This window comes from Carlito syrichta, unplaced genomic scaffold, assembly GCF_000164805.1.
Source record: "Carlito syrichta isolate Samal-C Ts95f unplaced genomic scaffold, Tarsius_syrichta-2.0.1 Scaffold309294, whole genome shotgun sequence".
NCBI classification, from domain to species: domain Eukaryota; kingdom Metazoa; phylum Chordata; class Mammalia; order Primates; family Tarsiidae; genus Carlito; species Carlito syrichta.
Window position 1 is genome coordinate 1,562,261 of NW_007253390.1, and position 24,125 is coordinate 1,586,385.

Sequence of the window (24,125 nt, forward strand, 5' to 3'; positions counted from 1 at the left end):
AAAGAAGGACAAATATATGGACTTTGCAGCAACTTGGATGGATTTGGAGTCAATCATACTTAGTGATCTATCAGAGAAACAAAGAACAGAGTACCATATGTTCTCACTCATAAGTGGACCTTGAGCAATTATAATACTGTAAGAAAGCGTTTGGCAGTAATGGGAGACTGTCAGAGGAGGGCGAGTGGGTTTGGCAGCTGAGGGAAACTGCTAGGGGAGGGAGGGGCATACCTCATCAACAAGGGTACCTGCATAATTAATGTTTGTATATCTAACCCTGAATTATACCCCACATCTTTATAATAAAAAAAGAAAGAAAGAAATCTAGTCTCTTCAGATATTCAACTTAAAGGTAGAGATCTTGTATTCCCCATCTTAATAAAGGTAGAGATCCCAGATCTTTGCCTTTGAGATCTTGGTTCCTTGGCCTCTGATCTCTTCCTCCTCCTCTTCCACTACTACTACACTAGATTGTGTTTTCAAATTCGCTTGCCTGAATCACTGCAGCAGCTACCTGATTGAGCTGTCTATCTCCAGCCTCACACTGCTGTTGTCCATATTATTTGAGCTGTCAAGTTGATCTTTCTGAAATAGAAAACCGATTTTGTGTTCCTATAGTTAAAACCCTTTATGGCTCTCAGTGTGCTCTTCAAACTCTGAGAATCAGGCACTTCAGAAGAAAGTCATATTAAGAAAGATGGTACATGAAACCACAGGATAAATATATAATATCTCCCTAGGGTATCAGTTTTTCTTGAAGACTTTGGGTATAGGATAAAGAGAGTAGTTCATCCTAAACTACAGCTAAAGAGAATGTTAGGAGTAGTTTAAAACTTAAACACTGGCTTCCAAAATAAAGTCTAAACTCTTATAGTATGGAATACAAGATCCAATATGATCTGGTTAGATGATGCAGTCTTTGTGATCTATTGGACTTTATAGTTTCAAAGTTATTAGAGGAGCAAAGTACCTATAGACCCTTAGAATGGAAGTAGGGAGTGAACAGAAAGGGACAGCTCAGTGCTGGTAGAAGGATGAATCCAAATCCTAGTTTAAGGAGTTGAGAGCTGACTAAAGCCAGATGCCACATCAGCTCTTTTTTTTTTCTTTTGAGTTGGAGTCTCACTCTTGTTGCCCAGACTGGAGGTGCAGTGGCACACTCACAGCAACCGCAGCCTCGATCTGCTGGGTTTAGGCGATCCTTCAGCCTCAGCCTTCCAAGTAGCTGAAACTACAGATGCACGCCACCACGCCCAGCTACTTTTTGTGATTTATTGTAGAGACGGGGTCTTAGCAAGTTATCCAGGCTGGTCTTGAACCTCCTGGCTCCCAAAGTACTGGAATTACAGGTTGACCCACCGCGCCTGGCCCACATCAGCTCTTTAGGGGAAGTTAGATCAAAGTAGTATTGAAAATCAAGACATTATGGGCCAAAAATTAAAATTCTATGGACAGATCTGAGATCACACCTACAGTTTCACTGGTTATTGTGGACCTTTGACAACTGACACAAATAATATGGTTACAAGACACTTAAAAAAAAAATAAGAAAAACCATTTATTGAGGACCTACAGAAAGCCTTGTTTCTATACTTGGTTTTTTAAACATACTGAAACAGTGTTTTAGGCCAGGCACAATGGCTCTCGCCTGTAATCCCACCACTTTGAGAGGCTGAGGCAGGAGGATTATTTGAGACCAAGAGTTCAAGACCAGTCTAGGCAACATAGCAAGGCCTCGCCTCTACAAAAAAAATCAGCCAGGTGTGGTGTCATATACCTGTAGTCCCAGCTACTTGAGAGGCTGAGGTGGGAAAGTTGCTTTAGCCAAGGAGTTTGAGGCTGCAGTGAGCCATGATTTTACCACTGTATTCCAGCCTGGGTGACAGAGTGAGACCCTGATGAAAAAAAATTTTTAATGAATTAATTAAGTAAAAACATGTTAGTTGGGTGTGGTAGCGCGTGTCTGTAGTTCCAGCTACTTGGAAGGCTGAGGCGGAAGGATCGCCGGAGCCCAGCAAGTCAAGGCTGCGGTGACCAGGAGTGGCCACTGCTCTCCAATCTGAGTGACAGAGTGAGACTCCCACTCAAAAAAAAAGTTTTTTAAGGAAAATAGCAAAAATCAACATAGAAATAAATTAAAGAACATAGAAAGTGGTGATATTGACATTTACATAATATGTTACAGCAAGATGTAAAAACTTAACTCTAGAAATAGCTTCATAAACCTCCATATATATAAAGGCTGTAACGTGAGATTGATTGGAAAAAACAGAAATTGAAGGATCTGCTTTTGAATAATTCTTACTTATCTGTCTTTCTCTAGTTATTGTGACCAACTGAAAGTCTCAGAGAGTACCCACGTTCTTCAGCCCTTCCTCCCCAGCATCCTTGATGGCTTAATTCACCTTGCAGCCCAGTTCAGCTCAGAGGTCCTCAACCTGGTGATGGAGACCCTATGCATCGTTTGTACAGTAGACCCAGAATTCACAGCAAGCATGGAAAGCAAAATCTGCCCCTTCACCATCGCCATTTTCCTAAAATACAGTAATGGTATGCCACTAGGGAGGATGTGTTATGAGGGGCACCAAAGAAAAGGTGGTGGCTGATTAATTGCAGTGAAAATTTCTTTAGGTCTGATGGTCTTCGCATCATAAGCAAAGAATGTGACTTTCACTTAACAAATAATAGAGTTGTGCTGTTAAATATAGCAGCATTAAGAAGTAAAGTACTTATTTTTGTAACACTCTCTAATAAGGACTAAAGGGGGAAGATAGTAAATAAAAAGCAATCACACAAGAGACATCATTCAAAACTTTGATGATAGTAAGAAATTGGACAACTAAATGAAAAACTTCTTAAAAGAAAAGGCCTAGAACTATAATTTAGAAAAAGAGATACTGAAGAAAGATATGAGCAAAGGTTTATGAACAAAGATGTTTACTGGAAGATTTTATAGTCATAAAAATTTGGGAATAATGAAAAGAGATTAAAATAATAATAATAATAATAATAATAATAATGAAAAGAGATTAATCATTTCCATAAGTGAAATATTATGCAGCCTTTAAAATTTAAGCATCAAAGTAATATTGAAAACCATGGGAAAGTGCTCATATCACAACATGTGAAAAGATAGTTTTCAAAAAAACCCATAGAATATGATATCAAGTTTTGGTTTTTGTTTTTAAAAAGGATGTGTGTATAGATAAGTATGTAGGAAAAAACACCAGAAAAAATACGTTAAAGAGGGAGCTCCAATATTGAATCTCAGAAAAATATAATGGGGTCAGGATTATTTATATAATATGATATCATACTGAACATGTTATTTGGTTTTTCTTTTTTCTTTTTTTGAGTTGGAGTCTCACTCCGTCACCCAGACTGGAGTGCAGTGGCCACTCCCAGTCACCGCAGCCTCGACCTACTGGGCTCTGGTGATCCTTCCGCCTCAGCCTTCCAAGTAGCTGGAACTATGGGCGCACACTTCCATGCCCGGCTAATTATTGTAGAGATGAGGTCTCACCAAGTTGCCAGGCGGGTCTCAAACCCGCGGGCTCAGGCGATCCACTCACCTCAGCCTCCCAAAGCGCGGGATTACAGGCTGAGCCACTTAGACATCTTCTCACATTGCATTCTTTTACATATCTCATTCTTCTCAGCCATCACATAGTATTCATAAAATGGCTATATTATAACTTACTCTGATAATAGACATCTAGGGTGTTTCCAATTTTTTTTCTATTACAAGTTATGCTATAGTGATCTTTTAGTGCACACTGCATGTATTTTTGCATAGTAAACAGAAGAGGATATTTTTATTACATAGGTAAAGTAGGTTGAGCTAAAGTTCCATTTCTTCATAAGACTGTGCTTTTTGAGAGTTTTACCTTTTGCCCCAGAAATGGCTTTGGGAATTCTTCACATCTATCATGACTACCTTGTAGGAGACATGATTTCTTCTCTACACATGAGAACCTGGAGGGGGAAGTTAGTATTTTGATGGTTTTGATGTTGTTGTTGTTTTGTTTTTTGGTTTTTGTTTTTGAGTCATAGTCTCACTGTCGCCCAGGCTGGAGTGCAGTGGCATCCGCACAGCTACCACAGCCTCGACCTGCTGGGCTCAGGCAATTCTTCCACCTTAGCCTTCCAAGTAACTGGAACCACAGGCATGTGCCACCATACCCAGCTAATTTTTTTGATTTATTGTAGCTACAAGGTCTCGCCAAGTTGTCCAAGCTAGTCTCGAATCCCTGAATTCAGGCAATCCTCTCACCTCACAAAATACTAGGATTACAGGCATGAGCTACCACACCCAGCATATTTTGACAGTCTTTGTAAGTTTTTTGTCTTAACAAAGTATTAGTTGGATTTTTTTGGTTAGGGGGTGGAATTTGCTCTCATAACGAATCCAAATTTCACAGTAATAAATACCTTAAAGATGTGCTTCAGAGCCGGGCTCGGTGGCTCAGCCTGTAATCCCGCGCCTTTGGGAGGCTGAGGTGAGTGGATTGCCTGAGCCCGCGGGTTCGAGACCCGCCTGGGCAGCGAGACCTCATCTCTACAATTTAAAAAAAAAAAAAAATCAGCTGGGCGTGGTGGCGCATGCCTGTAATTCCGGCTACTCGGAAGGCTGAGGCGGGAAGGATCGCTGGAGCCCAGCAGGCCGAGGCTGCAGTGGCCGGGAGCAGCCACTGCACTCCAGTCTGGGCGACAGAGTGAGACTCCAACTCAAAAAAAAAAAAAAAAAAAAAAAAGATGTGCTTCAGAAAAAAGCCAAATTTCATTTTACGAGTATCCATTAATGACTAGTCTCTGCCTTAATGAAACCATACATACTGTACCTCTTGGAGATTTAGCATCTCTCCTGTTCTTTCAGGTTATTCATGTGGCCCCACTAGGTCCCAAGTATGTGATGTATAATCAACGCAGAAGTTGTTAAGTTAGGTTAGGGCCAAATAACAGGCATCATTAAGTCAGAAGTAGATGCAGACCATTGGGCGGGGGGATTCCTTGTTGCCTTATCCACTTCAGATCCTGTCGTCGCCTCGCTGGCTCAGGACATCTTCAAGGAGCTGTCCCAGATTGAAGCCTGTCAGGGTCCAATGCAGATGAGGCTGATTCCCACTCTGGTCAGCATAATGCAGGCCCCTGCAGACAAGATCCCTGCAGGACTCTGTGCAGTAAGTGGCTACAACACGCGTGTGCATGTGTGTGTGAGAGAGAGGGAGGGAGGAAGAGGGAGATTCAAGTCCACCCTCAGATCCCACCTAGCTGACAATAACACAATAGCATTAGAGATTCTTGGGGTGATTTTACTGGGCTACTTTGAATACAAGAACATTGAGTGATTCTCTGAGGCTTTAAGAAAATGACTCTTCTTGTTCTAGAGGCACCCTCGGTGAATTGAACAGAATGCCACTATTACACATCACCACTAAGTATGTCACCTGGCTATCCAATCCCCTACCATGCACTGCCCACCCCATGTGTAATCAATGAGCTAGTATGAAGAAGCTGAGAGCACTACCTACTCTCTAATAATTCCCTTTTTTATCTTTGAAACATGCCTTTCATTAATGAACTTTCCTCCACATTACTATGTTATGTCCACCAAGTAAGGATCTTGATTGTTGGCACACCTCCCCAGTGGCAATTCTGACTCTTCTCTTTCTTCTCTCTTTCAGACAGCCATTGATATCCTGACCACAGTAGTACGAAATACAAAGCCTCCCCTTTCCCAGCTCCTCATCTGCCAAGCTTTTCCTGCTGTGGCGCAATGCACCCTTCACACAGATGACAATGCCACCATGCAGGTATCTGAAGCATGGAGACTAGAAGAGGAAAGATGAGCTTCCCAGCCATTGGCTTATAGTAGCTGAGAACTCTGACATGGTTTTTATGCTTTTGAAATATGTCAGACAGGCTGGGCACAGTGGCTTACAACTGTAATCCTAGCAGTTTGGGAGATGGAGGCTAGAGAATTACCTGAGCCCAAGGGTTCGAGACCAGCCTGGCAACTTGGTGAGACCTCATCTCTACAATAAATAATAAAAAAAAAAATTACCCAGGCATGGTGGCATGCGCCTATTGTCCCAGCTACTTGAAAGGATGAGGTGGAAGGATCACCTGAGCCCAGCAGGTTGAGGCTACAGTAGCCACAGTGTGCCATTGCACTCCAGCTTGGGCAACATAGTGAGACTGACAAAAAAAAAAGGAAAGAAATATGTCAGTCGGCTCCCTATTTATCCAGAGGACTCGCGGGCTCAGACTGCAAAAGCCAAGCATTTTGTGCTTCTGGGTATGTTATGATCTTAAAGAGTGTGGATACCAGGTGTCTGACCACCTATATATCTGGGTCTTGCTACTGTGGAAGAGATTGCAGACATCTAGACTTGAGGCCATAAGAAAATCTCTCTGCATATTTCTTCTATTAATAAAGTCAGCAACCAGGCTCGGTGGCTCAGCCTGTAATCCCTCGCTTGGGGAGGCTGAGGTGAGTGGATTGCCTAAGCCTGCGGATTCAAGACCCGCCTGGGCAACTTGGCGAGACCTCATCTCTACAATAAATCAAAAATTAGCTGGGCGTGGTAGCGTGCACCTGTAGTTCCAACTACTTGGAAGACTGGGGCAGAAGGATCGCCGGAGCCCAGCAGGTCGAGGCTGTAGTGACCGGGAGCGGCCACTGCATTACAGTCTGGGTGACAGAGTAAGACTCCAACTAAAATAAATAAATAAATAAATAAACAAGCTCAGCAAAGTGATAGGTCTCTGGAGAGGGGAGAGATACCTGAAAATTTTTCCCTTTTTATTTCTTTTTTTTTTTTTTTTTGAGTTTGAGTCTCACTCTGTCACTCAGACTGGAGTGCAGTGGCCGCTTCCGGCCTTGACCTGCTGGGCTCCAGCGATCCTTCCACCTCAGCCTTCCAAGTAGCTGGAACTACAGGCGCGCACTATCATGCCTGGCTAATTTTTGATTTATTGTAGAGATGAGGTCTCACCAAGTTGCCCAGGCGGGTCTTGAGCCCGCGGACTCAGGCAATTCACTCACCTCCCTTTTTATTTCTTGAGTGAGAAGGTTACTTTTTCAGGTGTTTACTAATGTAATAGTTTATAAAGGATATAGGAGCTTGCCAATATTGACTATCTTGGAAATTCCTAGGTAAATGGTGATTTGTGTAAGGTTTGTCTTTATTTCCACAAAGACCTGTAGTATCTCCAATCATTGCTGCACTGTAGACATATTTTTCCAGTACCAGAGGTAGATCTTTATGGTTAAAACTCAGTTTGCTTGGCCACTGTCCCTTGTGATCAAATAGATACATTTTTTAGATAGCTGATTGGCTAAAGTGAGGACTCTGTAATGCATATCTATATCTGTAACAGTAAATTCCTGGCCCCAGGGGTATGCGCTCACCACAGACCCTGTAAGCTCACTGCTCTGGTGAGTCATAGGCCTCTGAGAATAACATTTGCTTATGTAGACTGAGGCCTCTCGCATCTATCCTCAGGTGGCTAATATGGGCTTGCCATCTCTGTCTCCCCAGAATGGTGGAGAGTGCTTGCGGGCCTATGTGTCAGTAACGCTGGAACAGGTAGCCCAGTGGCATGACGAGCAGGGCCACAATGGACTGTGGTATGTGATGCAAGTGGTGAGCCAGCTCCTGGACCCCCGCACCTCAGAGTTCACTGCAGCCTTTGTAGGCCGCCTTGTCTCCACCCTCATCTCCAAGGCAGGGCGGGAGCTGGGGGAGAATCTAGACCAGATTCTTCGTGCCATCCTCAGTAAGATGCAACAGGCAGAGACTCTCAGTGTCATGCAGGTAAGAGGGCAGTGGGGAGCAGGGCTTTCCTACCCCGTGGCTGATAGAGATGGGAATTAGTGTATTGGTCCTGAGCTGTTTAACCCTCTTTCTTCCTATCCTTGTAAAACAGTTAAGTAAATTGGGGTCTGTTCTTGCCTGAGAAACATGAACAAGGAACTCTCCATGTTTTCTTGTCCTGTGGTTGGTACTTTAAGTGCAGACTCTATTTCTTAACTGACCAACCAATTCCCTCTCATCTCCTATGTCTCTGAAATTGATTTCCCTGAAGCAGATGTCCTTCTTGTTATCTCCTAGTCTCTGATCATGGTGTTCGCTCATCTGGTACACACTCAGCTGGAACCTCTCTTGGAGTTCCTGTGTAGCCTTCCGGGACCTACTGGCAAACCTGCCCTGGAGTTTGTGATGGCTGAGTGGACAAGCCGACAGCATCTGTTCTATGGACAATATGAAGGCAAAGTCAGGTAGGCCCCATCTTTCTTCTTTGGGCATTCTGTCACTACTTGCATTTCTTTTTTTCCCCAACTTGCCTCATTGATTTTTGTTTGACATATCAGTCTGTCCCTTGTGTTCCCTTTTCTGTCTTTCTTTATTGCTAACCTGTATATTTTAATAGCTGCTGTCTTGAAATCCCCAAAAGACTGTCAATGCGGGTAGACCGTATATTTATGATTTCTCGTTGCTAGAGCTCCTCCTCTGCCACAGACTTTAATCAGCTAAGTACTGCTGGTGGCTTATGTTCCTTTATAAACCCAAGCCTTCTAACCCTGGCTGTCTAACTTTTCCTAGCCTTTTGCAACACTGAGTCTCATCACCCCATTGCACCTTACAGTGTAGATGGCCTTGTGATGCTTCCCCACCCTAGCTTTGTCCAAGAACAGATCTCAGTAAAGCATCTCTTGAACTCTAAACCACATTTTTAGTTGAGCTCTTATCTCTTCTAATTAGTTATGAACAGAATTTTCACCATCAAAGAGAGAGTCTTAGGACATAATTGCTTATCTTCTTGGAATAAAGTCTAGATGGGTGGGTAACTGGCGTTTTTTGTCTTTTCCTTGCCAGCTCTGTGGCACTATGTAAACTGTTGCAACATGGCATCAATGCAGATGACAAACGACTACAGGATATCCGTGTGAAGGGAGAGGAGATCTACAGCATGGATGAGGGCATCCGCACCCGCTCTAAATCAGCCAAAAGTGGGTGATGCTGCCATCCCTCCAATTCCCTCCCTGTAGGGAGGGGTAAGAATACCTGAGTAAAGGGCAGGAATGTACTGTGGTCTATATTTTTAAAACATAATTGTTTTTAGAATGTAGATAATTTTAATGTCTCTATAAAAATTTGATTTAAACAAAGAAGCAGAAAAATGGAATAATGGATCAGAACACATGGTTCCTTCTTGTTACCAAAAATTGGCAAAACTAGTGTCAGGTACCAAGGATTCCTGACCCAGCTTCATTCTGGGGCTTGGACATAGATATTCAGCATGTCTTTGTTATCGAGTTGCCTTTAACCTATGACTCCAGTGGTCTGTAGGTAGTGAGTACAAAGTTACTGTCTCTAATTGTAGGTTTATAATCACTTCTGCTTTTCCTCAAATTGTAAGTCATGTGAACTGGAGTACTGTGCTGTATAGTGACATGGTTTCAGGGCTTTATTATCAATAAGAACCTGTCTCTCGTTATTCTTAAACTCTTATCTCATCCAACTTCTGAACTGTTATAATACTAAACAGAATAAAGCTATTAACTTTATTTTTATTTATTTTTTTATTTGTTTATTTTGAGTTGGGGGTCTCGCTCTGTCACGCAGGCTGGAGTGCAGAGGCACGATCACAGCTGACTGCAGCCTTGACCTTCTGAGCTCAGGTGATCCTTCAATTAGTCCCAATTAGTTGGGACTACAGGCACACACCATTACACCCAGCTGACTTTTTTATTTTTATTTATTTATTTATTTTTTTAGTTGGAGTCTACTCTGTTGCTCAGACTGGAGTGCAGTGGCCACTCCCAGCCACCGCAGCCTCGACCTGCTGGGTTCCAGCGATCCTTCCGCCTCAGCCTTCCAAGTAGCCGGAACTACAGGCGCGTGCCACCACGCCCAGCTAATTTTTTGATTTATTGTGGAATTGAGGTCTCGCCAAGTTGCCCAGGCGGGTCTCGAACCCGCGGGCTCAGGCAATCCACTCACCTCAGCCTCCCAAAGCACGGGATTACAGGCTGAGCCACCGAGCCCAGCTGACTTTTTTATTTTTGATAGAGGTGATCTCTTGCTATATTGCCTAGGCTGGTCTTGAACTTCTAGGCTCAAGCAATCCTCTCACTTCGGCCTCCTAAAGTGCTGGGTTACAGACGTGAGCCACTGCACCCAGCCAGTTATTTAATCTTAAATTGTTCTTTGATGGCTGAACATAGGGACAGTGGGAAGCCCAAGGGATGGTAAACTCTGATGAGTGGTACTCAAGAAGGAATGGGACATTGTTGGAAGTAAGCCTAGTGACAGTCTGACTTGAAGCCTTTTTCTTCCTTCCCAGACCCAGATCGCTGGACAAACATTCCTTTGCTGGTCAAGATTCTAAAGCTGATCATCAACGAACTCTCCAACGTCATGGAGGCCAATGCCGCTCGCCAGGCCACTCCTGCAGAGTGGAGTCAAGGTGCATCACGCCCTTACTCCCAGGAGAGTTTTAACCTGGCAGATCAAGTTATACATTTTCAAATTATCATTTTGGTTTATTGAATCACTTGACTTTTAAAAAATATTTATTGAGTGGCTTTTCTGTGACTGCCACCATGCTAGGTACTAGGCATGTAAAGAGCTGGTTTTCCGGTCTGCTTTAGGAAATTTTGCAGGGTTTGAGGTGGGAGGCAGCCAGAAGACAACTACAATAGCCCATCGACCTTTTATCTCCTCAGATTCTTCTGTTCAGACTTACTGGGTGGGTTTGGCTGTCTTTCATTCTCTCCCAGTGGGAACCATAAGCCACGTTGCAGAAACCTTCAGAGCCCTTCTGTTCTGGCCTGTTTGGATCTGGGGAGGGAAAATGCATGAATATGCTTTAGCTGCTTTTCATCTCCAAGTAGATGATTCCAATGATATGTGGGAAGACCAAGAGGAGGAAGAAGAGGAGGAGGAGGATGGTTTAGCTGGCCAACTTTTATCTGACATACTTGCGACAAGTAAATATGGTAAGCAGTTTAAGAGTACATGGTAAATACCCTTCCCTTGGACGCTGATGCCAAGAATGGGCTATGCAAGAGAGGGGAGAGGTGGGCACACGGACATTCCTCGGGCTCTTGCCCCTTTCACCTCAGCCATGTGGTGGTGTGTTATCACTTAGGGCCTAATCACAGGCCTCTGCCCTGACCTGCCCTGTGTTGGCTCTGTCTAACAGAAGAGGATTACTACGAGGATGATGAGGAAGATGACCCTGATGCCCTGAAGGATCCTCTCTATCAGATTGACCTACAGGTGAGGGTGTCCAGAGAAGATGTCGTGCAAGTGACAGTGTCCCAAACCTCAGAAGCAGGGCCCAAGTTTGGGAATATGGGCCCAAATCCATTTATAGTTTATCATGGGAACCAAGTTCTTGTCTTGCTGAGTGTTCGAGGACTTTGGGTGGTCTGGGACTTTGTATTTGAGTGTTGCAGTGTTGTAATCCAGCTTTTTGAGGCTATGTTGTGACGATCTTTGAGATGAAATATGAGATATAGCCTTAATTTTGTTTCCCTATGGAATTTCGTCCCAGTGTTGTACCTAACCTAGATCCAAGCATATAGAAGGCCATCCCTCAAGGAGCTGGCACTTGTCTAAAAGCCGGCATTCCCTGTACCACTTGGTGGTGGTTCTTATCCCACTGCAGATGGGTGACCTCGAGACCCCTGAGTAATGCCACTCTTATTCTTCCCTCCAGGCATATCTCACAGACTTCCTCTGCCAGTTTGCTCAGCAACCCTGCTACATAATGTTCTCAGGCCACCTTAATGACAACGAGAGGCGGATTCTGCAGACCATTGGCATCTAAAAAGGGGAGCCTTTCTACATTTGCTTCTTCTCCTGGCCCAGCCACAAACAATTTTGCAGCCCTCACTGGCCTTGAGATGCACTTTCTTCTCAACGTAGAGGGGCATCCTGATTCTTGGCCCTTGGCCTCCGCAGAGTGATACTGACAACACCTCAGACCAAGCTCACCAATGCTGTCACTTAGGAGTGCTGGAACAAAGGACATTTCTCAAAGTTCCTCAAGATATCCCATCTCTAAAACTTTTTTTCTCCCCAACTCTGCCCCCACTTCTGTTTTGAGAATCATCTGCTGGCCAGTCCAGAAACATTGCCCAGAAGGATTATGTGTTCATGGATTATTTTGCCCTGCCTCAGGAGCACAGGAAGTCACTACCATTTATATTCAACAAAAGACCTATCTACTTTCGTAGGACATCTGATGTGTGCAGATAGAAATCCTCTTGAGAGATCATTATGCTTTCTGCCCTCTACCACTGCTGCTCTGGGTTCTCAAGAGGAACAGGTGGGAGCAGCTACATTCTAAGCCCTTCCCAGTGACCTCTTTGCCTTGCTTCCCTTTAACAACACTAAGGCTTCTCTGTCAGAGGAAGTCGTCTTGGTTTTGCCTCCTTGCATGACAACCCCTCCCCCCAAGCTGTTCCTGTACATACATGCACACACACAAAATAAGCCAGACAGGTGGCAATTTCTTTTTCCTTTTTTAGAAAATGGGGGGAAAGGGATTTTTCTAAAAATCCATCTGACCCGACTATATTTAATATGCCCCTCATTACCACAGAGTCTGATATTCAAAGATATCCCCTTTCCCTCAGGAAGCCGCTAAAGTGGTCAAGTTGTAGCCCTCAAATTTGCAATGTGTATTTTTCTAGGACAGTAAAGTAATCTTTACAAATGAATTTAGTCGCATGGTATAAGGTGCCTTGGCACCTCTTTGCCTTCTCTTCCCTTTAGAAGGAAAGTAAAAATAGAAGGGAGAAAGAAGTAGGTGGAGCCTATTTAGACATTCTCATGTGTTTTGGCAAACCAAGCCTGAAATGATTTTGAGAGAACTGGCATTGTTTAATCAGTTTTGGGGGTTTTTTTTCCAAGTTGGGAATCACTGTCACCCAGGCTGGAGTGCAGTGGCACACTCATGGCCACCGCAGCCTTGATCTGCTGGATTCAGGTGATCTTTCTACCTCAGCCTTCCAAGTAGCTGGAACTACAGGTGTGCGCCACCACGCCCAACTAAATTTTTGATTTATTGTAGAGACGGTCTCACCATGTTGCTCAGGCTGGTCTTGAACCCATGGGCTCAGGCAGTCCTCTCACCTCGGCCTCCCAAAGTGCTGGGATTACAGGCATGAGCCATTGTGCCTGGCTAATTAGATATTTTTAAGAGAGGTCCCTTAAGTGGGAAATTTAGTCTGTTGTGGTTTTAAAGAGGAAATGATTTTTTAAAAATCAAGATGAAGAAGGTGAAGCCCAGTGTTCCCTTTTTCTTAATTATGCCCACGTCTGATACCCCATTTTTAATTGCCACAGAATATTTTTTGTGGGGTTTTCTTTTGGTCCCCTATGGGTTTTGTTTGAACTTCCTTTTTTTTTTTTTAATTTCTTTGGTGGCAGAATATTTATTTAGGTTGAATCTCCATTCTCAAGAGAGGAGACCCACTATGAGGCCTTTACTCTATTGGACTTAAGGAAATAAACCTAAGGATTACTGTAACTAGTAATAACTTCATGCCACTAGATGTCCCTAGTGTTCAGCCTTCATGACTGACAGGTAGTAGTAGAGTTAAAGTTAACTCTCTTTGAAAAGCCTGTGGGCGTATTCATATTTACAGTTGTCCACTGGCAGCCAGGTTCTGGGACTAATACTGCTGCTTCTGCCTCAGCTGCTTCTCCCCCTTGAATTGGGGGAGGCACTGATATTAGGAAAATGATGGCAAGTCTGACCAGGTGGTGCTCAGAAAACCACTGCCTCAGCCTTGCAGGCTCATTCCATCGTTGATCTCAAGACAGTGCCACTCAGGTATGGTGCTGAAGGCAGGTGACTGTTCCACTGCTAAGTCGTCTTCTGATTTTGGCACAGAAGAGTGGTCTCATGCCAGCAGCATTGAACTGCTGAGTTTGGGATGGCTTGGGGCTTCCACACATAGACTGAGAATGACATCAGCCCCTCTGGGCCTGCTAATTAGAAAAACAGTCCATAGTGCCAAAAGTGGTCCTACATCCCTTGGCAAGGGTCCTGTCTTCCTGCCCTTGTGCTGATTTAGGGGAAGGGCTGGGCCTCCTCAGGAGAACTTGAGTCCTGAGGGATGAGCCCTAGTGTCACTTAGGAGCCACCTGTAACTGACACAGCTGTGGTTGAAAGCCAAGGAACTTGGATCCCTTGGTGTCCAGGCACTTAATTGTTGTTTCCAGAGCATCTCTATGTACATTATCCCATTTAACCTTCATAACAGGTACACAGAATGGATGTTATTCCCATTCTGTTGATGAGGAAGAGTCTGGAGAGATATATCCAGTGTCAGCAGGAAGAAAAAGAGATCTATTGGAGGCCAGTGGTGTGAACAGAAGTTGAGCCTTTGCCCCTATTTTTGTCTCCTGTCACCTTGGCCAGAAAGAACTAGCTGCAGTCTGAAAATGGTAGGGCTAACTGGTTAGAAGGAGCTGAAATTCAAGGTAAGTCAAGTGAGTTAATAAGAGCATTTAAGCTGCTCTAAGACACCTCGGGCTGCTGACATAGTGAACAACAACTGGGACACCAAGTGGCTTACCAGAAGTTTGTTGAGCTGAGTCAAGAAAACTAAAAGGAAAATGAAAGAGACACTAGAAAACAAAGTTTAAGCCGGGCTCGGTGGCTCAGCCTGTAATCCCAGTGCTTTGGGAGGCTGAGGTGAGTGGGTTGCCCGAGCCCGTGGGTTCAAGACCTGCCTGGGCAACTTGGCGAGACCTCGTCTCTACAGTGAAATCAAAAAACGTAGCCAGGCGTGGTAGCGCACACCTGTAGTTCCAGCTACTTGGAAGGCTGAGGCAGAAGGATTGCCGGAGCCTAGCAGGTTGAGGCTGCAGTGGCGGGCAGTGTGCCACTGTACTCCAGTCTGGGTGACAGTGAGACTCCGACTAAAAAAAAAAAAAGAAAAGAAAACAAAGTTTAAAAGTCTAAGGAAGCTGATGTCACAGTTCATAGACCTATAAGTGACATTAGGAAGAATTAATATATAACATGACTGAAAAGCAGATATAAGAGTGATGGAAAAAGTAATCACAGGTTAATAGATATTCCGTATAAATTCAAGAGCAAGGCCGGGCTTGGTGGCTCAGCCTGTAATACCAGCACTTTGGGAGGCCGAAGCAAGTGGATTGCCTGAGCCTGCGGATTTGAGACCAGCCCAGGCGATTTGGCAAGATCTCGTCTCTACAATAAATCAAAAATTAGCTGGGCATGGTAGTGTGCACCTGTAGTTCCGGCTACTTGAAAGGCTGAGGTGGAAGGATCACCAGAACCCGGCAGGTCGAGGCTACTCGCTCTATAAAGTGAGACTCCAACTCAAAAAAATAATAAGAACAAGTGATGCCAAACTAGCCTTATAGTCTTCCATTAGATAAAATAACTCGGATATAGTAAAGTCAAAGCATTAGGGAGATAGGTTGGTAACTGATTACCAACTACCAAACTAACCCAATGTGGAATAATGTGTGATATGCTCCCAGGGCTCTGGCCTTGGCCCCTGCATTTCATAAAAATTTTAGTGAAATTTTCATACAAGAAATAATACTAGACAAAGGAGGAATGCTGATCAAATTCTTAGATAACAGGAAACCACTGGGAAGGATGACAATTTAGAATTCAAATTTAGAATACAAACATTTCTACAAGTTATAAAAATGAGCAGAGGCCCGGTGTGGTAGCTCATACCTATAATCCCAACACTGGGAGGCCAAGGTGCAAGGATCACTTGAGCCCAGGAGTTCAAGACTGGCTTGGACAATGTAGTGAGACCCAACTTGTACCCAAAAATTCAAAAATAGCCGCATATGGCAGCTCACAGCTACTTGGGAGGCTGAAGGAGGATTGCTTAAGCCCAGAAATTCAAGGTGACAGTGAGCCATGGTAGTGGCACTGCACTCCAGCCTAGGCTACAGAGCAAAACCCCAACTCAGAAACGTATGAGCAGAATCTAAATGTAAGATGGTTTCCGTAGATGCAGATTGACCATAGTATCAATGGAAAAAGTTGAGGGCTATAGAGTACTGTGTTCTTATTGTGTTGTGTGCCAATATTATGAGTTTATTATGCCAGGAACTATTAATGTGTCCAGAAAACTCCCTATGTGGTCCTAGGCTGGGATAGTAGATTGTCCTGGATAGTGTGAAAGATCCTTTCAGTCTTTCTGTGCCTGTCAGTGGTCCTAGTGGCTGTGCTCCCTTCTGGTGCTCAGCCAGAGACTCCCTGTCAGATGAGTCCTCTGCAAAAGGAAAACCAAGGCACAGAGGACATAAATTGTATCCAGGGAAAGAAACTCAAAGGAACTTAGAGAAGACCGGGGAAAACAAGACACTGCCTTAGGAGATTAAAGGACCCTCCAATGAAAGACAGACTACACTGTCTCACCCCAGTCAGGCCAACTTAGGACCAATAAGTAGATAATAAAAGGCCAGTTTCTGGCTGTTCTATATTTCTTTCATTAAACCTCTATTAGACATGCAAGGCCAGTGCTAAATGCTGAAGAGGCGTGGCCCTTTCCCTCAAGGAGCTAGTCTGGTAGGGGATTAGAAATAAATACAGGTGATCCCAGAACTGGTTATGGTTTGACTTTCAAATCAATGTGAAATTGATATGCATACAGTAGATACCATACTCAAAGTATCCATACAACCATTCTATTTTTCGCTTTCAGTGCAGTATTCAGTAAGTTACATGAGATATTCACTTTATTATAAATAGGCTTTGTGTTAGATGATCTAGCCCAACTAACAAGTGGTTTGAGTAGGTTTAAGATAGACCAAGCTAAGCTATGCTGTTCACTAGGTTAGCTGTATTAAATACATTTTCAACTTAAAATATTTTCAACTTATGATGGGGTTATCAGGGCTTATGATAACCCCATCATAAGTTGAGAAGCATCAATTGTGCAATAAATTAAAGGAGTACTATGACAGAAATAAGTACTATGTTCTCATTGCCCAAAAAGGGGACTGGCTAACGGTAACTTGAAGGGAAGAAGTCAGATAAGGTTGTGTGGAGAAGACAACCATTGAACTGAGCTCTTGAAAGTGGTTAACAATACCTGCCAAGACTTCAGGAGTATTCAGATGCCAATGGCTCATCTCATTTAGACCACTTGCTAACTTTGCAAGGTAGGTCATATTGCTTACCCCATTTTGAAGATTGATGAAGCAAGTCAGACATATTAAGTGTTAACCTGTCAAAGGTCACACTCCTAGTGTGAGATTACAATCCAAGCAGCAATCCTTGATTCTGATTTTCTGTCTTGCCTCTCCTATGCATTTACCAGGTAGATGAGGGTGGAGTAGGACTTTTCAGAGAAAAAGTATTTTTGGAAAGACCATCATGAAACAATTGTACTCAGAAATGATAGACACATTAAAAAGTATTGGAATATACGGTTCCTGAGACTGGGCCCGAAATGAAATTGGGAGGACAAGTGAGGGCCAGATGGTGAAGGGGCCTACAAGGCCTGCCTCTAGAGAATGGGAACCCACCCAAGAGTTGTAAGCAGGGAAGTGACATGATCAGGTCTGCATGTTAGAAAGTGTTCTGGTGTCGATCCAAATGTGACCAGAAGGGCAGTGTACCTGAGCTGAAGGGGCAGGAGATGGGAGAAAGGAATGCAGTCTGGCAGCAGCTCCAACAGTCCAGGTAAGAGAACCCAGAGCCTGGACTAAGATTGTAGTTAGAGGGGATGGACTAGAAGAGAGATTAGTGAAGTGTTGACAAGGTGGAGTCAGTAGGACCGGCTGATAAGGAAAGGTTTTCCAGAAGTGACAGTTGTGGGATGACTTGTCCTGCCGCGTTGCAAAGAGTTCCTCCCCCTCGATGGAAGTGCCCATCCAAGACTGGACCATCAGCAGTCATCTGTCATGGAAAAATTCCCCATTCTCACAGTGATTTAGACTGGATTTTAACCATACTTTACCAGGTTCCAGTAGCAAAATAGTCAAAAGTAATTGTTAATAAACTTCCAAAATTTGTGATTTACTGTCTCTGACAGATGGTACAGGTCAACATTAACCATCTAATGAGAACCCTCACATTTCTTTTTTTTTTTTTTGAATGGTGAGAAAAAGGTGGCATCACTGCTAGTTTCCTAAAATTGCAAATTATACAAGGTTTTTTATACCTATGTGGAATGCATGATGTTGTAGCAAATGTGCTGCAGGAAGAAAAACAATGAACCACTGACCTGACTAGGAGGCCTAGGGAGGCCTTTCAAGGCTTCAGGTGTTCTGACTTGGCATAATTACACAGCTGAAAAGTAAAGGAGCTAGGGCAAGTGACATTCCCTTCAAACCTTGGTTGCCTCATCTGTAAACCGGGGAACTACTACCTACCTCACAGGATTGTAGCTAGAATTAAAGATGGTTTAATTAAAGCACTTCAAATGGTGAAAAATGTCCTGTCCTATTTCCCCACTATCACCACCCATAAATGGGAGTTATGTTTGGCTCAGTCTCCCTGACTCACTGGATTAAACTGACTCAGCTCAGTCTCACACATAATGCTGCTAAATTGGGGTCTTGGTGAGTGAGCCTTTGGAGGATGACACTGTGAGGAAGGAACTGTGTAGCACTGCAGCCCTGTCCAGGGAACAGGATAGAAACAAGTGGTCCCAGCTCTTGCCTTTCACCTGCTAAGCAGTTTTTGTGTGGTTATCTGTATGACATTACAAATTATTGGTGTATTAATTTGCTTTTACTAGATATTTTTTCCTCCCCTTAGTCCAAGGACATACTAGAATTTTTGCATTTCCTTGCCTTAGTTACTTTTTCAGGGTGGAAAGCAGAACTGAGAATAGCCATGTTTCTAGACCCTATGGTGAAAGCTGCAATAAAATGAGATTAGGTCCCAGGGTCCTAGAGGAAGAGGGAGAGAGAACAAGAAAGGGGAATAATTTCTTGACTGGGCGTGGTAGCTCAAGTCTGTAATCCCAGCACTTTGGGAGACTGAGGAAGGAGAATTGCTTGAGTCCAGGGGTTCAAGACCAGCCTGGGCAACTTGGTGAGACCTCGTCTTTACAACAAATCAAAAAATTAGCCGGGCCTGGTGGTGTGCGCCTGTAGCTCCAGCTACTTGGAAGGCTAAGGTGGAAGGATCACCTGAGCCCAGCAGACAGAGGCTGCAGTGGCTGTGAGCATGCCACTGCACTCCAGCCTGGGTGACAGCATGAGACTCCAACTCAAAAAAAAAAAAAGGAAGAATTTCTCAAAAGACAATTGAGAACAAAGAAGTCCAGGAGTGATGAGGATCCTGTCCTAAGCATGGCAGACCACCTGGAGATAAGAGAATTTCCTAGGGAAAAGGCTGCGTGAAGTCCCTGGGGATGCTGTGCCTGGTCACCAAGTCTCCCTGGAAAGGTCCCCCTGCCTAGGGCACACAGACCAACACTGCTGAATTTGTGGGCTTAAGATCATGCATCAGCAGAGTCTGTGTAGACCAAGGCCTAGAGGGCCCACCTCAGTGTTTTGTACTGTGTGAGACACCAGGACATTTTCATGATCCTGGAAGGAGAAACAAAGCATAATAACAATAAGCCAGAGAGCAGGCTAGATAGAGACTCATTCTCATCTATTTTGATTAAAAGAAAATAAATGTATTTCTTCATACCTGATTTTGTGATTGCAAGTTCATAACTAATCTCACATTCCTCACCAGCTCCCTTGCCTCATCCCTGGCACAGGGAGGTTCACTAGCAAGAACACAGAAACCTGTGTTTATGTAACTTGAGTAAGTGTGAGTAAGTGCTTTTCCATTGAAGAGTAAGAGAGACAGAATGGACCAGAGTGCCTCTGTTGGCTCTGACTTGGGGATTCTAGTCCATTTGAAGTGAAAAAACCAAGACCAGAGGGGGTTGGTGGTTTCTTCAAGTTTTCAGAGCCAGTTAAGTGGCAGAGCAGGGCTTATTTCTAGTCAGTGGTTCAGATGGGCTCTGGAGCCACATTGCCTGGGTTAGTCCTGGCTTGCCACTCACTTGCCTGCTGGGTGACTTTGGGCAAGCAACTTAAATTGTCTATGTCTCTACTTCCTAATCACAGATATAATATTAGTATCTGTTTGGTGCAGTGATTGCGAGGATTAAATAAAACGAATACTGAGAGTCCCCCCAAAATGGAATATATTTATAAAAAATTTGTGCCGGGCTCGGTGGCTCAGCCTGTAATCCCGCGCCTTTGGGAAGCTGAGGTGAGTGGATTGCCTGAGCCCGTAGGTTCGAGACCCGCCTGAGCAGGTGAGACCTCATCTCTACAATAAATCAAAAAATCAGCCGGGCGTGGTAGCGCATGCCTATAATTCCAGCTACTTGGAAGGCTGAGGCGGAAGGATCGCTGAAGTCCAGCAGGTTGAGGCTGCGGTGGCCGGGAGTGGCCACTGCACTCCAGTCTGGGCGACAGAGTGAGACTCCAACTCAAAAAAAAAAAAAAATTTGTTTATTCAAGGCCAGGTGTCGTGGTTCATGCCTATAACCCCAGCACTTTGGGAGGCTGAGATGACAGGATTGCTTGAGTCCACGGGTTCGCGACCAGCCTGGGCAACTTGGTGAGACCTCATCTTTACAGTAAATCAAAAATTAGCCAGGCATGGTGGCACATGCCTATAGTTTTGGCTACTTGAAAGGCTGAGGCAGAAGGATTACCTGTGCCCAGCAGGTTGAGGGCAGTGGTCGTGAGCGTGCCACTGCCCTCCAGCCTGGGCGGACAGAGTGAGACTCCAACTCAAAAAAAAAAAAATTGTTTATTCTTACATGTTTAAACTTCAGTCACCTTCAAAGTATCAGGTTAGTGCAAAAGTAATTTCCGTTTCGGACTGTGAATTTTACATCATAACTAGGCTCAAACACATCTTCTTTAATCAAAATAGAAATCTTTACAATCAACACATTTTTGCCAATGAGAAATAAGTTTGTTTATCCCTGTAGCATAAAAATCTGTGCTTTGGGATTCAACGAACTCTTAGAAAGCATTTTCTTTTTTTTTTTTTGAGTTGGAGTCTCACTCGGTCGCCCAGACTAGAGTGCAGTGGCCGCTCCCAGCCACTGCAGCCTCGCCTGCTGGGCTCTGGCGATCCTTCCCCCTCAGCCTTCCAAGTAGCTGGAATTACAGGCATGCGCTACCATGCCCGGCTAATTTTTTGATTTATTGTAGAGATGAGGTCTCGCTGCCCAGGCGGGTCTCGAACCCGCGGGCTCAGGCAATCCACTCACCTCAGCCTCCCAAAGACGCGGGATTACAGGCTGAGCCACCGAGCCCGGCTAGAAAGCATTTTCTGCATCCTTCTGGTTGTGGAAGCACTTTCCCTGCAAAAAGCTGTCGAGATGCTTGAAGAAGTGGTAGTCGCTTGGTGAGAGGGCAGATGAATATGGTGGATGAGGCAAAACTTTGTAGCCCAATTCATCTGACTTTTGAAGCATTGGCTGTGCAATGGGCAGATGGGCATTGTTGTGGAGAATTGGGCCTTTTCTGTTGACCAATGCCGGCTGCAGGTGTTGCAGTTTTTGGTGCATCTCATTGATTTGTTGAACATACTTAGATGTAATGGTTTCGCCGGGATTCAGAAAGCTATAGTGGATCAGACCAGCAGCAGATCACCAAACAGCAACCATGTCCATTATTTAGTGCAAATTTGGCTTTGGGAAGTATTTTGGAGCTTTTCAGTCCAAACACTGAGCTTGTCATTGCTGGTTGTCATATACAATCAGCTTTTCATCACACGTCACAATCCAATCAAGAAAAGGCCCATTGTTGTTGCATAGAATATGAGAAGATGACACTCTGAAACGTCAAGTTTTTAAATTTTTGGTCAGCTCATGAGGCACCCACTTAAGGAGCCTTTTCACCTTTCCAATTTACTTCAAATATTTGCAGAACGACCATAGAATGGTCGATATTGAGTTCTTAGGCAACTTCTCCTGTAGTTGCTTCCATGATTGCTCTCAATTGGTCATTGTCAACTTCCGATGACCAACCAATACACTTCTCATCTTCAAGGTTCTCATCTCCTTTGCAAAACTTCTTGAACCACCACTGCATTGTACGTTCATTAGCAGTTCCTGGACCAAATGTACTGTTGATTTTGTGAATTGTTTCCACTGCTTTACAACCCATTTTGAACTCAAATAAGAAAGTCGCTCAAATTTGCTTTTCCCTAACATCATTTCCACAGCCTAAATAAACCGCAAATAATAAGTCACTAGCAAAAAAATAAAGCAATAAATACGCATTAAAATGAGGTAGAACATGACCACATTTATTTAAGAATGTATTCCAATATCAGATGGCAAATAACGCAAAGACCGCAATTACTCTTGCACCAACCTAATACTCTGTTTGATGCAATACACCTATTTAGATGCTTTTTCCTCTGCTCAAAACAGTTTTGAATTTATCAATTTTTATGCCTTTTTGGTGCTTCTGTTGTTTTTTGTTTCACCTCTTCCACTCTGGCAAAACGTTTCCCCATGAGGATTTATTTCATCCAGGGAAACCAAAAAAAGTCACTCAGGGCAAGATTGGGTGAATAGGGAGAGTAGGGCACATAAGTCATGCTGGTTTTGGTCAAAAACTGCTGAACACTCAGCACAGTATGGGCAGGTACATTGTCATGATGGAAGAACAAGTCACCTGTTTGCCACAACTCTCGATTTTTCTTCTGCAACCTTCTCAAAACTCACCCATCATGAAATGGGCAAATGTGTTGAAAGAACCTCAAAAAAAAAAAGAATCACTGAATCCAAATGCAGCCTCTCACTATCTGGTACACTGATGCCAACATATTCTTAGAACACTTATCTAGGAGGGAGGAAGCCTGTACTAGAAGGGGCCCTCACTCCAAAAAATAATTTTGTTTTTTGGGATTCCCCCCATAGAATACAAAGCACTTTGTGTGCTGCCCATGGTAAGTATTAATGTTAGCTACTATTATTCTCATCCCAAGCCTAATGCAATTCTGACCATCTAAACCTACCCTTATAAGACTAGTCTTGCCAAGAAAATCCCTGCATTTGTAGATTCACTATTCCATCTATGCAGATGGTCAACAGAGCTAGGCTGAAAACAGACCCTAGGTTGGAAAAGGTCAGTTGGAGGACTGAGGCCCATGTCCCAAGCCCTTTCCAGGAGAGGGAATAGGGACAGACAGGGGAGAGCTATAAACAGAGCCTTCCTCCTCCCTTGCCCTCAGATCCCAAAATAACACTTGTCTGCCACCACCCTGCCCAGCTGGCAGAGTGGCAGGCTGAGTAAGGTGCCATTTAAAGATAACCTGGCCCTCCCTATCTACCTCACTGACTGGGTCAGGCTCCTGAGGCCAGGCCCTATCTGCCTGGGCTCCCACGACCACCCAGTGAGTGCCTGAGCAGGGGACTGCGCAAAGTACCACCCAAGCCAGCCTGGCTACACCCACTTCTTGCCTGAGTCCCAAGCTGCATAAACTGCCCAAACTGTCCTGAGCACGCTGCAAACAAGTAGAAGGCTGGCATTCTGGGAGAGGCAGTCTACAAAGGCATTGGCAAAACTCCCTCTGGGGAAGAGTGCTCCTTTTTTGTATAGATGGGGGGGTACATGTGTAATTTTGTTACATAGAAGAGTGCTCCCTACCACCAACTGTCCACCCATCCTCCACCCATAGGTCCCTCCCACCAAGAGGACAAGCACAGGAGACACAGTCTTTCATTTACAGCAAGAAAGATTAAAGCTAGACGACAGAAAAAGCATTCTGATTTGGGAGAGATGTTTATTCCAGGGCAGTGGGAGCCAGGAGACCTGAATTTCTTTAGTCCCCAACTAAGCCATGAGACCGTGGCCAAGTTTCTGGTGCTCTGCTGGGCCTTGCTCACCCCAGTTGTGAACAGGGAGAATCAGTGTGTCTAAGACTCCCCAGAAAGTGTTTGACATATTAAATCAAACAGAGGAATGGACTCAGGGATTTACGGAGGGAAGGAATGTGCAATTACCTTTCTGCAGGAATTAGGTTTCCAAAGGCTGAACAGGGAGGAAAAGAGAAAGGGAGGGCAGGGTAGCCTGGAGTGCTCTCCTGAGGAGAGCACCGTCTGACCAGAG

General features: G+C 44.2%; 1 protein-coding gene across 1 annotated transcript in view; it reads left to right on the forward strand.

The window, feature by feature from the left end:
- The window catches only part of IPO9 (importin 9), a 55,609-nt gene extending 42,870 nt beyond the window's left edge, over window positions 1–12,739 (forward strand). The window contains exons 15-24 of the mRNA XM_008067121.2: window positions 2,324–2,550; window positions 5,032–5,180; window positions 5,685–5,813; window positions 7,545–7,820; window positions 8,118–8,284; window positions 8,883–9,016; window positions 10,354–10,476; window positions 10,904–11,008; window positions 11,215–11,291; window positions 11,734–12,739. Of these exons, the coding sequence (XP_008065312.1) occupies window positions 2,324–2,550; window positions 5,032–5,180; window positions 5,685–5,813; window positions 7,545–7,820; window positions 8,118–8,284; window positions 8,883–9,016; window positions 10,354–10,476; window positions 10,904–11,008; window positions 11,215–11,291; window positions 11,734–11,844 (1,498 nt within the window). The 3' untranslated portion in view covers window positions 11,845–12,739. The remainder of the gene's footprint in view (window positions 1–2,323; window positions 2,551–5,031; window positions 5,181–5,684; window positions 5,814–7,544; window positions 7,821–8,117; window positions 8,285–8,882; window positions 9,017–10,353; window positions 10,477–10,903; window positions 11,009–11,214; window positions 11,292–11,733) is intronic.
- Window positions 12,740–24,125: the final 11,386 nt, after the last annotated feature.